The sequence below is a fragment of the Gobio gobio genome, assembly GCF_949357685.1.
Source record: "Gobio gobio genome assembly, chromosome: 11".
NCBI classification, from domain to species: domain Eukaryota; kingdom Metazoa; phylum Chordata; class Actinopteri; order Cypriniformes; family Gobionidae; genus Gobio; species Gobio gobio.
In genome coordinates this window covers 44568031-44583161 of record NC_137104.1, presented here as the reverse complement: position 1 = coordinate 44583161, position 15131 = coordinate 44568031, and the positions used below count along the sequence as shown (strand labels likewise).

At 41.5% G+C, this 15131-nt stretch overlaps 1 protein-coding gene across 2 annotated transcripts; it reads right to left on the bottom strand.

The window, feature by feature from the left end:
• Positions 1-1781: 1781 nt before the first annotated feature.
• On the bottom strand, positions 1782-4655 carry LOC307133826 (CMRF35-like molecule 9). 2 transcript variants are annotated; one of them, XM_079829125.1, is made up of 4 exons: positions 4429-4621; positions 4228-4330; positions 3476-4081; positions 1782-3376 (listed from the first exon to the last, which is right to left on the bottom strand). In XM_079829125.1, exons 3-4 carry the CDS (start codon positions 3657-3659, stop codon positions 2991-2993), a joined length of 570 nt encoding a protein of 189 aa, XP_079685251.1. In that variant the 5' UTR covers positions 3660-4081; positions 4228-4330; positions 4429-4621; the 3' UTR covers positions 1782-2990. The 2 variants fall into 2 exon arrangements, with proteins under 2 accessions (XP_079685251.1, XP_079685250.1); XM_079829124.1 differs by having other exon boundaries at positions 3476-4330; positions 4429-4655.
• Positions 4656-15131: the final 10476 nt, after the last annotated feature.

Here is a 15131-nt window from a genome sequence, read left to right as displayed (position 1 = left end):
TTCTTCAACAGAACCAATGAGGTTCATTCTCGTGTTACGCAGCACGTTTGAGCTTCTCAAGAACCAATGAGGTTCATTCTCGTGTTACACAGCACGTTTCAGCTTCTCAAGAACCAATGAGGTTCATTCTTGTGTTACGCAGCACGTTTGAGCTTCTCAAGAACCAATGAAGTTCATTCTCATGTTACGCAGCACGTTTGAGCTCCAGCAAGAACCAATGAGGTTCATTCTCGTGTTACGCAGCACATTTGAGCTTCTCAAGAACCAATGAAGTTCATTCTCATGTTACGCAGCACGTTTGAGCTCCAGCAAGAACCAATGAGGTTCATTCTCGTGTTACGCAGCACATTTGAGCTTCAGCAAGAACCAATGAGGTTAATTCTTGTGCTACGCAGCACGTTTGAGCTTCAGTAACAACCAATGAGGTTCATTCTCGTGTTACACAGCATGTTTGAGCTTCAGCAAGAATCAATGAGGTTCATTCTTGTGTTACGCAGCACGTTTGAGCTCCTCAAGAACCAATGAGGTTTATTCTCGTGTTATGCAGCACATTTGATCTTCAGCAAGAACCAATGAGGTTCATTCTTGTGTTACGCAGCACGTTTGAGCTTCAGCAAGAACCAATGAGGTTCATTCTCGTGTTACGCAGCACGTTTGAGCTTCAGCAAGAACCAATGAGGTTCATTCTCGTGTTACGCAGCACGTTTGAGCTCCTCAAGAACCAATGAGGTTCATTCTCGTGTTACGCAGCACGTTTGAGCTCCTCAAGAACCAATGAGGTTCATTCTCGTGTTACGCAGCTCGTTTGAGCTTCTCAAGAACCAATGAGGTTAATTCTCGTGTTACGCAGCACGTTTGAGCTCCTCAAGAACCATTGAGGTTCATTCTCGTGTTACGCAGCACGTTTGAGCTCCTCAAGAACCATTGAGGTTCATTCTCGTGTTACGCATCACGTTTGAGCTTCAGTAAGAACCAATGAGGCTAATTCTCGTGTTACGCAGCACGTTTGAGCTTCTCAAGAACCAATGAGGTTTATTCTTGTGTTACGCAGCACGTTTGAGCTTTAGCAGAACCAATGAGGTTCATTCTCGTGTTACGCAGCACGTTTGAGCTTCTCAAGAACCAATGAGGTTCATTCTCGTGTTACGCAGCACGTTTGAGCTTCAGTAAGAACCAATGAGGTTAATTCTCGTGTTATGCATCACGTTTGAGCTTCAGTAAGAACCAATGAGGTTAATTCTCGTGTTCCGCAGCACGTTTGAGCTTCAGTAAGAACCAATGAGGTTCATTCTCGTGTTACGCATCACGTTTGAGCTTCAGTAAGAACCAATGAGGTTCATTCTCGTGTTACGCAGCACGTTTGAGCTTCAGTAAGAACCAATGAGGTTCATTCTCGTGTTACGCAGCACGTTTGAGCTTCAGTAAGAACCAATGAGGTTCATTCTCGTGTTACGCAGCACGTTTGAGCTTCTCAAGAACCAATGAGGTTCATTCTCGTGTTACGCAGCACGTTTGAGCTTCTCAAGAACCAATGAGGTTCATTTTTGTGTTACGCAGCATGTTTGAGCTTCAGTAAGAACCAATGAGGTTCATTCTCGTGTTATGCAGCACGTTTGAGCTTCTCAAGAACCAATCAGGTTCATTCTCGTGTTACGCAGCACATTTTAGCTTCTCAAGAACCAATGAGGTTCATTCTCGTATTACGCATCACGTTGAGCTTCTCAAGAACCAGTGTGGTTCATTCTCATGTTACGCAACCACATGACAGAATTCTCATTTTTGGGTGAACTATCCTTTTAATGACAATTATAAATATACTGTATTTCATCACAATTTTAAATGCATTTCATCACACTTTGATTTTTGGTGCAGCATATACCATTGTAGAGTCATTGTGTCTGTTTTAAATATATTTATTCTCCTCCAGCAAAGAAACACCAGTGCTAGAAGATGCCATCCATTAAAGAGCTTCTTCTGAAAACTCTGGATGATCTGAGCACATATAAATTAAAGAGGTTTAAATGGCACTTAAAGAGCAATCATGAATCCATTTCAACTGCTGATCTAGAGAAAGCAGATGCCACTGACACAATGGACATAATGGTGGCGCGATTTACACCAGAAGGAGCCGTGAAGATCACGTTGGACGCCCTGAGAAAGATGAATGAGAATTATCTGGCTGAACAGTTAGAGAGCAGATACAAGGATGGTAATGAAGGAGACGCATTACAACTTTAATGTCAGAAATTCTCCATTAGATTTGTGAATCTCCTGTCTCTATTCCAGTGCAGATGAGCACATACTCTTGATCTGAATATTAAAACAGGTGTGACTGGAAATCCTCCTGTACTTACAAGAAACATCTCAAGTCCGGTGACCTTCAACTCAAGCTCTGGTTTTGTCGGTACGATATGATTATAACAATGTCAACATGAAAGCACTGTATACACAAATATTAATGTTGAATAAGCTTCTGTTCAATTTTAAAAAGGTCAAGACGAGCAACATTACTGCAGTACTGAGAAGAAACTCCTAATGCCATATTTTAAGCTTCCCTCCCTCAAAAAGACTAACCCTGCGAGGTAAGAACATTAACATTTACTATAAGGTTGCATTTGTTAAGTACATTGAAATGAACAATACTTCTACAGCATTTATTTAGCTTAGTTTATGTCAGTTTCAAAAGTAGCATTTGTTAATATTTAATGGACCTGAGCCGACATGAACTAACAATTGAACATCTTTGTATTAATGTTAAGAATAAATAAATACTGTAACAAATGTAGTGTTAATTTGCATGTGCAATAAATGTTGGATATGTCATTGATATGGTACATTTATTTGTGCCTGTTCTTCTATAGTAAAATAGTCAGAGATGTCGAGATTACACAGTGTAGGTTTAAATCCACACATGAACACATTTACAATGTTTAGCCAAATACCTTTGTGTTATAAATGCTCTTTACTCTTGTGTTCAGATGCTTGTGTTCTCACACTGGATCCAAACACAGCCCATCTGAACCTCTTTCATATGTTAAGTGTCCAGGAGGCTCTTCGCTCCTCACTTTACCTGGATTTACTGTCAGTTTGACCTCAGTGAACAGATCATCGTCATTGATATTCACTCCACACAGGTACGTCCCTTCATCATACGCGGTTAAATCAGTGAGAAAAACCTTCAAAAGTCCTTCACTGGAATCATCAAACATGTGCATATTACCACGATACTCCCATGGATTCTGTCTATTTACCAGGATCTTCTGTGATGAATCTTTCTGGATGAATTTCTCGTTTCCTTTGAATTCTTGTGGAAATGTACAGGTGATGAAGACTGATTTACTGGAGTAGGCCTGAACCTGGACAGGAGTCATTTGACCTGCAAAACAACATTCATTACATTAATAAAAGTAGGAAGGATTTACATTTCTTATTTAGATCTGTAAGGATTCTTGAATTAAAAAGAAACTAAATTCACCATAAACATTCAGATGAATCTCTTTAAAGAAGGTCATGTGAGTTATTGTGTGTGAAGATTTGTCTCTCTCCACTCCACCGTCCACTGCAGAAATGTCTCTAATGGTCACAGTAAAATCATCTTTATCACTGTCAGACAGAATGAACTTCTCCTTAGATGATCCTGATGATCTTGAGCTGTTCATCACATGGACAGGTTCTCCGTTCAGTCTGTAGAAGACTTTGGTGTGTGTTTTAAACTTATGATCATATTCACAGCGGACAGTGATCGTTTGTCTAATATACTCATCCTGGATAACAGACGTCCCACAATGAGGTTCAGAAAATGATTTCAACAAAACCTTGTGACATGAAATCTTAAAATATTATTTGTATTAATAAAGGATGAGTTCACTTCAAAATGAAAATGTCCTGATAATTGTCTTTCTTTCTTCAGTGGAAAAGAAATGAAGTTTTTTGAGGAAAACATTCCAGGATTTTTCTGCACATAATGGACTTCAATAGGAACCAACGGTTGAAGGTCCAAATCAATGCAGTTTCAAAGGAAGGGCTTCAGAGGCTCTGACCGACCCCAGATGAGGAATAGGGTCTTCTCTAAACAAACCATCTGACATTTTAAAGAAAAAATAAACATTTTAATATTTTTTTACCTAAATTGCTCATCTTGTGCTGCTCTGCTCACGCTAGACGTGGTGGAAGTACCACCCCAAGAGAACGTGTGAAGACAAAGCCTTGTAGAAAAGAAAGAAATACTTCCCTTTATGCTGTTTATCAGTCTCTTCCTGGTTTGAGATCATGCACTTGAACATTAAACTCCCTCCAGTGCATCCAAATACCCTGAAACAAAGCATCTGACCTGCCAAACACAAGTTAATTTGCTCTGGGTTATTATATATTATCAATCTAGATCATATCATAAATTATTTGACCCAGACTGACCAGCACAGAACTGACCTGAGATCAGGCAGAGAGTGATGAAGATGAAGATGATGATGATGGCAGCCCTCATTCCTGATTGACTTCAGTCTCACAGACATCCAGAGAAAAACCAGATCCGATCTCAATCCAGTGAAAGCAAGAACTGATCAAATGTGTTCCTTGAATGCGATGTAAGTCACTATCATTAGAAGTGCACACATCCTCTGTCAGTCTTTCTCACGTCTCTCTTCCTTATTCTCTATAACGGTTCCACCCATCTGCACTGCTAACAGGGCGGTAAGTGTTGAGATGCAGAATGTGTGAAAGACATGCAGAGAAACAAACTGTATACACAGAAGGCTGATGACACATCAGTATATTAATATAAACATATATGCAGAAAGAGTGACTGAAGGGTGTAAAGACTTCCTGCATTCATCAAGAAAAACTGTTTTATTAGATAATCATCTTAAACATGCCAACATTTCTGGTAAGAGAGCACATTGTCGCACTGTGAGAATATGAAAGCTCTAGCATAAGTTCTGCTGGGGAGACAATTACTACGTCACTTATTGCCTTCATTCTAACCCAATTATATTCTCATGCTCACCGTATAAAAGCCCAGTACTTACACATGTTTGAGTTCGCAGATACTGAAGTGACGATTACGCAGATCTGAAGCGACGATTACGCAGATCTGAAGCGACGATTCAGTAAACGTTCTGGATGTTCCGTAGCGGTCGATCGCTGGTCCTATTATAAAGTTAATAATATGCACACAGTGGCGTTCTAAGTCCATGTCAGCCATCATTCTATTCACCGGGCTGTCGCGGCAACAGACACGAGTGCCTTCACTAACGAGAGCAATCTCGCGTTCAGATTCAGAACAATCACTTCCACGGAGGACTATTGGGCATGTTATCAAAGACACGGCTGTGATCTCCATCACCATTCTGGCGTCATCTCTACATCAGCATTCACCACAGCGACATGTATATGATTATACATTCCGATGCCGATTGGGTGTAGTATTGTACTCTTTCTCAATTTTGTCGCAAGTCTGTACAGTGCAGACACAAGCATCATATGAGACGCGCACAGGTGTCTGCCGGTCTGCTCGTGCAATGTGAGCGCTCGTTAGGGCTCACTTGTGTCGTAATCCATAGTGCTGTAAATGATTCGCATGACAACGGCCTGTATTGATGGCAAATTGTTTAGAAAAGCTGAAACAAATCAGATGGCACAGCATATTAGCCTCTATCACTCTCCCTATGAACGCAACATGAGTTTAAAGCAACATGCACCCAGTTAATCGGGGCTCATGATTAACAGAGTTAAGCTGGAATCGCAATGTGTTCTGTGTTATTAATCAATACAATTGAATTAAATATGCTAATTTGCTCAGCATAGTTTTTAAGTAGGCTACAGCACCGACATCAGTGCTTTGATCCGTTCTCATTCAATGGTGTTATTCTCTTGCAGCACTGTGAGTTCGTCACATACAACATGCAATTAAAACTGACACAAAGTTTTAAGCTTAAAAGTGTTTTTGGGCTGTCATCCAGCAGAGTACATCATCTGCTCAATCATACGGGGCACCCAGCGTTGAAATGGTTTCCCTTTTGACATGGCTTCCTTTCTGATGAGGAAGTACTGTAGCGTTCTGTGTTCCATAAAGGTGTCGTCTTATTGCATTATAAATATGCGCTATATTATATATTAGTCAATTGAAATAAACACGTTATGTATAGTAATTGATGCTTTGTTTTCGCTTAACTCCAGTTAATTACTTGTGTTTTATTCAGCTGATATCTGTATACCTCTTTCTATTTTAGTAACTTTAGAATTTAGTATTACGGTTCACTTGGTCCTTCTGTGCTAGGACGCCATGGCTGCAACTAGTATAAAACAAACGTGTATCTCGCTTGTACTCACAGCACCATAGGTCAGGTAAGGTTTGCATACTAAACAAGTTTTCGATATTCGATTGCAGCACCAATATATTTCCGTACTCAATCGACCTGTATTACATAAAGATTGCATCTAAATCGCAGCACGGGAACACTTATTCAAATCTTTAATGAAAACAGTAAGTGAGCAGAGTGTGCTCCCTTTATAAATGCACGGAACCGTCGGAAGTGCTTTAGTTCAGATAAACTCCTACACTAGTGGAAACTGCTGCGGTCAATCTACACCGAATCATGATCTATTGCATGCTCTATTCTTCGTTGGTCAAAAGTATGCACTAGAAGGCAGAATTAGCCAGCGAACAAGCGCTGAACCATTCAAATGCGATCGCGTGTATTGTCATGTTAACTCCTCCAATTCGTCACTGCATCCAAGCGCTCAACAGACCTTACCATGCACGGCGCCAGAATTTTTTCTCTACCGGTGCTAAGGGGGGGGGCTAGACCAATATGTGGGGGTGCTAAGAAAATAATCAGTATTCATGACGTCATAGTTACTTCATAAAGAAATTGTCGTTTTCTTTTTTTAAATAAAAGCAGCTATGGTACACACCACATTTATCAGAAGTGTAGTTTAAAATTATATATGGTCAAAGAATAGGCATATTCAACAAAATAGATTTTTTATTTAGGTGACCACAAGACAACGACAAAAACCTTTTACATGCAAAGGTGACAAAATTTTGAAAAGACAAAATTTTGAAAAGAAGAAAAAATATATTGTCATTTTACTTATCTAGTAAATGCATCTTGATTTAAGAATGTTTAGATATTTAGATTAGGAAAAAAGACAAAAATACTAAGAAGAGAATTTTTTGCAGTACGATTGCGTTTAGATGAATAGCCTATATAAGAAATGTAGGCTATTAAAAACAGAAAGACATATTGTTTCAGTCTTAAAGGCCTCGGAAACAGGCAGGTTTCGTTAAGCATGTCAATCCATTCCGAACATTCTTGGTTGGTTTGCTTCTTTATTGATTCAAGTAAAGATACAATTTAAACAAAACGAAATTCACTTTAAAAAAATGGCTTTCTGCATAACAAAACGTAATGAAGTCAAAATCATGTCTGATCCATGTCCCCCGACATATTGGGCATCTTAGTCTTATGATGTAGTGATCTTGCTCAAGCAAGCTGTTCACTTTTTTAACATAGATGAAATAATATATATTTTTTAATATAGTAGAGCCCTGCACGGGCCTCAAAACTAAGCCCTAGCCCGGCCCGTGTCCGACAGCTCATCAAAATGATCAGCCCGTGTTTTTTTTTATCCTCCCTATTACACATTACTTGCAGCCATTAAAATATGTCAGTTTTGTTTTTAATGTCAAAGTAGTTATATTTCGTTTTGTTTCTTTATTAAGTTTATTTAGAAAAATATTTGAAGCATTTTGTTGCTTGTTAAATTAAAGTTTTTGTTATTTAAAGTGACGACCAAGCGGCCCTGGCCGACAGTGAGTTAACCCAACACTTTAGCCTCTCAAATCAACACTTGACTTCTCTTGCTTATAAAATCCATATAAACTCTTAAAGCATCGTTTAAACGTTTAGCCTACTATCACCACCATCACAATAAAAATAATTTTTGACAAGATGAGGCAGGCAGATCGCAACGGCGCGCGCAAACGAAACGGGCTAGACAATCTAAACAAATAATAAATAAAAAAAACATGGTTGTCTTGCCTACCTCTCCGTGAAATGAATATAAATCCGATCTTCAATTCCCGCGCTATATGCACATTTAACGGAGTTCATGTCAACGAAAGCAACAGATATGAGCATTTTATTCATCAGCTCATTTCAACATCAAAGACCGCATTATGAGAACGAGCGACCTGAACACTGGTAAGAGCCTTTAGTCTCATTAGTTTTAATGAAGATGGTTGTGTTTTTGAACATCTCAGACTTGGCTTATTTTCAGTATCACTTGCGGCAGTTTGCGTGTTGGCTTGCTTTACTCATTTGTGGATGCGTGTTGCGTATGCCGTCCTCTAAACACTGCGCGAGTCAGTCTTGACAGTTGCGGACTCGCGATATCATGGTCTCATGTTGTTTCCACCAGCGCAGCATATCTCATTGTTTCTTTTAATTCTTGAATGTCTAAAATATAAAATGAAGGAGAAGCCTAAAAAGGCCCGAAGCCCGGCCCGCGTTTGAGGTATGACGGGACAATTGGCCCGAAGCCCGGCCCTATAGGGGTGTAAAAAAGTCGGGGCCGTCGGGCTTGGGCAGAAATGCAGGGCTCTATAATATAGGCTACTATTTAAACATAAATATGAAACTAAATAGGCTATACGTTTTCTTTAACCCTCTGGTCGACGAAAGCGGCGGCACGTTCTGATGGATTTTTTTCCTCATGACAGCGGGAAAAACTCACTTTAGCCTACTGCATAATTTTTGGCCATACTGTGCTTGTGAGACATAATTATAAATTATAAATTATAGGCTAGATTGTCTACTTTTATTTGTATACATGCTCACAATTACGACAGTGGTCGTCAGTAAGTGCCATTAATGCGCATTGTATGTCACAAATCCTGCGGAGTCACTTCGTCGTCGTATTAACGGATTAGATTAGATTTACCGGTAGTTAGATTAAAGTGTGTACACAGTCCCGCCGCTGGCCGTTTTGATGCCCTAAGCGTGATCACTTAGAGTAATTTAGGTAGAGAGAGCATTTTCTTGTGGTGCCCTACGCATCGCGTGTGATGCATGGTGGGAGCGGCAGCACTGTGTGTATGTCTGTAGCCTAATGGTCTTCGATAAGGGCATTTCTCTCTCTGACTCCTCTTTCTTTTCTCCTTTTGGACCCCATCAGAGACAGGGTTTTCGGCCTGCACTCTGTATTCTTTATCAAAAAACGGTCCATTTGATTCTCAACTGCTTGGGGGGGCTAAACCGGGGCTATTCAAAATTCGGACGGGGCTTTAGCCCCCCCTAGCCCCGGTGTAGCGCCGTCACTGGACCTTACATTGCATTATGCTTTTGGCAGACGCTTTGTCCGGGCGACTTGCTTGCATTCGGGGTGCACATTCAGTATTCTGTCCGGTCTTGCTTTCCCTGGGAGCCGGGCCCGTGGCTTGGCGTTGCTGGTGCCGCGCTCTACTGTTCGAGCTACAGGAAGACATGTCTGTAATCGGCTACACTGCACCATTAACGCAACATTTTCAGTTATTGAGTCTAACACAATATACAGGGGAGTAAATATAGCGTTGACTGTTGACTCAGTCTGCACATGAGTGTTGATTTCCGGATGCACCGCAAATGACGAGCTCTCTCGCAGTGAGCTTTTCTCTTCGCTAAAGCTGGCACACAGTGCGCTTATAATCTTTGTGATTCGTTGCTTTTCAGACTGCGATCTGATGTCATACTGTGGGATTTCAGTGCATTAATGCCAGGTACGTTAATCAGATCCACGAGGACCTGTCCGGAGTTTACATCAACCCATTCACCTTAGTGAAATTATTCAGGCCAAAATTATATCATGGCGTTGGTGAGTATGTCAAATTAACTATTATAGACTTCAGATGTTATTCCAGGGTCAAAGGAATTTTTAGGATTGTGATATTCGTCTCATACTGCCAAATGTGGCCACAATCACACAGTATTATCCTGGCTTAGGTTATCAAATGATGAATTTTTTCATAGGTTCAGTAGCCGTGCCGGGTCCTATATAGCTAGCTATGGTTTTATTAGTTAGTAAAGCTTAAACATATAAAACATTCTTATCCTTTTGCAAGGGCATCGTCTGATGTTCTCAATCACATGCCCATGTTATGTTTGTCATGCTGTCTGGTTTATTTTCTTTAGGGGCTCTCTTAGCAGGTTGACGGTTAGATGGTGTTCTATCAAGACGTGAGCGGGAGTTACGCAAGGGTTTAGAATCCCCCTAATTGCAGATGGAAAGAAATACGTTCTCCAACTCGCACGTGCATGGGACATTTTTTCAGGTCAGTGTTGCTACGAACATCGTTCAATGCGTGGAGTTGGCATCCTCTACCAAGGTCTCCTCTATTAAGTATGCGGGATGCCATGATGGTCAAGATGGTTTTCTTCAGCAATCCCAGCTCAGTCTTTCGGTAGGCGTTTTGTCTCTCCATCCGCAGCTACCGCGTTCCCTCTTAGAGCGAACATCGTCCAAGACTTTCAGACGGCTCTGCATAAGCCAACCCGGACCCAGCACCCTGTCCTCCCCTAGCAGCATTAATATTATATTAAACTATCTGCTAATATAGGCTAGAAAATATATTCCTAAAAGTGTCGCTTCCTCAACTTTCAAAACTTACACGTCCGCATCGTCAGTTTTTTCTATGTTCTGTTTCGCCTCAAATGTCAGTATTTCCCACTTTGATTTCGACCATTTGTTCCCTTCTCATCTTATAATAAAAAAAATAAAAATAAAATAAAAATTAAAAAAAAACACCTCTTACATCCGCCGACTCCTCGCTGGCATCAAATCCTATGCAAAAATCTATAGTCCTAATTTTCCAAGTCTTTTCTCCGAAACTTCCATTTGTTTACTCCTTAAAGGCTTCGCTAAATCCTCTAGTAAACAAATAGATAAACGTCTGCTCATTACTCTCCCGTAGCGGCATAGGTTCATCAGTTCCGTCCGCAACGGTCTCTTTCCTTTTACATCAATATTCTGCTAGAAGCAGTGTTTGTAGTTGCTTTCTACGGTTCATGCGTCCAGGCGAATTCTCCTCAGATACTAATACATTTGATCCTACCTTTGGTATTTCCTTTTCTGATATTCGTTCTCACCTAATCGCTCCACTCTAATTCTTAAACAAAACAAAAAAAAAAACAACGCTCAAGGCTACGGCGTCACCTTATCTTTCTTAAAATCAATAATGATTTTTGTCCATTCATCTATGGTCAAAATCCTTAAAAACCACCCTAAAACTTCTAATTATGCCCCTCTCTTTATCTTACCTAACGGTGCACCTCTTTCAAAAGGCTGGTTCAGAACCCAGTTAAACTGTCGTTAAAAGCTGCAGTCTATCCCCCTCTCTCTACACCGGCCACTCATTCAGAATCGGGGCAGCTACTACAGCAGCTGAACGAGTAATCCCCATGCCGGCCATCAAAGTTTGGGTAGATGGTCTCCTCTGCCTTTGAATCATACAAAAGACCGATTCTAAAACCATTCTTCAAGCCCAGCAAGCTCTACAGTAACCATAAGGTAAATTCCTATGCAACTACTGGTGGTGGTGTCATAATCATATTTCCCTCATCCCATTATTATTCTAGCCAGCACTCCTCAACGACTTCTAGTCATCTAATATGTGTGGCCTAGCGGCTCTGTTCAATGTGGCCTCGTCTCTATGTGGCTGTAGCAGCCGTTGTGCCTTTGTTTCATGTTCGTTATTTAAATAATCTTAAGTTAATAATATTATTTAAAAAAAAAAATAAAAAAAATAAAAAAAATTTGAATGTCTTATTTAATGCGATATTTTTGTTCTATGTGGTCTCCTGTGACCGTGTAGCCTAATGTGGCCTTGTCTCGTGGTCTTGTGGCCATTAAGCATGGCATGTTCTGTGTGGCCTAGCGGCTCTGTCTCGTTGGCCTCATTCAGTGTGGCTTAGCAGCCTTGTGGCCCGGCGGGCCTCGTCTCTGTGGTACAATGTTGCCTTGTTCCATGTTCAGCCTTCAAGGGTGCGGCCTTTATGGCTTCGTTTCGTGTGGCTTAGTGGCCATCGTCTGTACGTCTCGTCTAAGTGTGGGATTATGGTTTAGGAAACATTCTATGTTCTGTGTGGTCTACTGTGACCGTGTAGCCTAATGTGGCCTTGTCTCGTGGTCTTGTGGCCTTCATGGCATGGTTAAATGTGGCCTAGTGGCCTTGTATTCAAGTATGTCTGTCTATGTGTGGCATTAGTGGCCTTGTGGCCACGTGGGCCTTGTGTTCATGTGGGGCTTGGCGCCTTGTGGCATATGTTTGCCTTGTCCTTTAAAAAGATGCCTGATCGGCCAGTGGCCCCCCTGGGGCATATGTTTAATGTGGCTTAGATGCCGTAGTCTTGTGTGGTTTGTATTTGCGTGGCACTAGTGGCTTGGTCTTGTCCTTAAAAGATGCCAACAGTGGCCAGTCGCCCCCTGGGGCATAAGTCTTTGTAAAAAAAAAAAAAAAATTCTAGCCAAGTGGCTTCGTTCACGTGCAGTCCAGTCTTCCTCGTCTCTTTGTGGCATTAGCGGCCGTTGTGGCTTAGAAGCTTCGTCTCTGTGGTCTGTATAGGCCGGGTGGCTCATCAAGGCCTCGTCTCTGTGGTCTATAAAGGCCGTGTGGTCCAATGAGGCCAGAATATGTGTGGTTTATGTACGGCCCTAGGTGGCCTGCTATATGTGGTTCAATGTGACCGTTCTATTATAGCCAATGCGGTTCTGTCTGTGTGGTCCAATGAGGCCGTGTGTGGTCCAATGAGGCCGTGTGTGGTCCAATGAGGCCGTGTGTGGTCCAATGAGGCCGTGTGTGGTCCAATGAGGCCGTGTGTGGTCCAATGAGGCCGTGTGGTCCAATGAGGCCTGTTTATTATTTTTGCCAAGGCGGCTGCCTGTATGGTCCAATGAGGCCTTGTCTATGTGTTTTCCTAGGAGTGAACTGGCAATATATATATAAAAAAAATATATATATATATATATATATATATATATATATATATATATATAATACAAATAAATAAATTGTCTTTTTATCTAGCTATAGGCATGCCGTATCTCTTCACATCTTAATTCTACCACATAGTAATTTTCTTCTCTATTTTTCAGGAACCCCAGGATTCTAGACCGGTGGGTATACTCAGTTACCAACTTTTGGGGGTTGGCGGGCCCCGTCCCGGTGTATTCATACTCCACCTACTTTTGGGGGTCGGCTGCGCCCCTGCCCTTGTCTTCAGGCAGGAATTGCAGATCCGATACCCTCGGATTATGCCTACGGACGGGGCCTACGCCAAATTGACTTTGTATATTATTAGCTTGCTGAGCTATCATTAAATGCACTATTGTCGATATAATTCTCCCGAGTCTTTCCTGCAGAAATGAAAGCTCTAGCATAAGTTCTGCTGGGGAGACTCAATTACTACGTCACTTATTGCCTTCATTCTAACCCAATTATATTCTCATGCTCACCGTATAAAAGCCCAGTACTTACACATGTTTGAGTTCGCAGATACTGAAGTGACGATTACGCAGATCTGAAGCGACGATTACGCAGATCTGAAGCGACGATTACCCCCATCCTCCCCACCACCACCAGGATGGTCCTGTCCATACCTCCCGGGGGGTCGGCTGCGCCCCTGCCCTTGTCTTCAGGCAGGAATTGCAGATCCGATACCCTCGGATTATGCCTACGGACGGGGCCTACGCCAAATTGACTTTGTATATTATTAGCTTGCTGAGCTATCATTAAATGCACTATTGTCGATATAATTCTCCCGAGTCTTTCCTGCAGAACTTATGTGCATTGGTTGTTGTGAAAGACCTAAAAATGGATTGAGACACAATCTCTGATTTAAGAGATTACCAGGCACTTATAGGCCTGGTTTCACAGACAGGGCTTAAGGCCAATTTATACTTCTGCGTCGAGTGGACGCCGACGCCGTCGTGAGCATTTATACTTCTGCGCTGTTGTCTGCGTCAATGTGCAATTACACATGCAGACGCTAGTAGGCAGTGTCCTCGGGCATGTTGGTGTAATCAAGAGAACAGCCGAAGAAGAAGCAGCTTGTTGTGTAGAATCTGTACATTCATGTCGGAGTATCAGCAGCAGTGAGAGAGCGGCTTTTCTTGCAGCTTGAGTTGTTGTATCTAATACAAATTAAGCATCTCTAGTTGATTAGTAAAGTTAAATAAGGCGATCTGGCGCTGGAATGTGTTTGTGAAATCATGCGGAGCTGGTGGCCGCTGTTTTCAGTATCGGTGGCTCGAGCAATCGATTGCTGTTGCGGCGACTTCATTCACGAAATATACCCTAATGTGTCCCTGTTCTTGATATACAATTACTGATTAACATCTTTGGTTTTAATGAGAAAATAAATAAACTATACTCAGTGGATCTATGTATTTATTTACTACCATAAAGAATCGCTGGACTGCAAAATATTGTGTTATAGCAGACATAAGGAACTATCATCCAATTTCTGGACACACACACACTCCTATCGCAGATTTTTTATTTATTTATTGACCTGAGGGAAGGGTTCTGGCAGACCAATCACAGCGCTTGCGGTCCGCGTAGAATTGACGCGTTGTTACATTTTTGGAGAGGTGCGCGTCAGGCTACGGCGTAGGGTACGGCGTATCCAACGCGTCTATGCGTAGGGTACGCCGTACCCTCTGCGTGCACTCGACGCAGAAGTATAAATTGGCCTTTAGATTAAACCAAGATTAGGCCTTGGTTAAATTAGGACGTTTAAAGGTATAGTTCACCCAAAAATGAAAATTCTGTCATCATTTACTCACCCTCAAGTTGTTCCAAGCCTATATGAGTTTCTTTGTTCTGCTGAACACAAAAGACGATATTTAGAATAATGTTTGTAACCAAGCAGAGAGAGCAACCATTGACTACCATAGTTGAGGGTGAGTAAATTATGACAGAATTTTCATTTTTGGATGAACTATCCCTTTAAGTAGCTTTTATAAACGTGCCTTAGAAAAAATTACATTACTAGTGTGCCGTGAGACAAAACAATGTCGCTGACATATTTTAAGATATATCAGAGCAAGTTGCTTTCAGTCTGAGGCCTTGTCTGTGAAACCAGGCGTAGTGTTTG

Bases quoted from the DNA above. Each gene is read 5' to 3' on its own strand.
- LOC307133826 (XM_079829124.1), bottom strand. From the start codon at position 3,659: ATGAACAGCTCAAGATCATCAGGATCATCTAAGGAGAAGTTCATTCTG. The intron at 3,377-3,475 runs GTGAATTTAGTT...GTTGTTTTGCAG, and splicing joins GATTCATCTGAATGTTTATG to GTCAAATGACTCCTGTCCAG.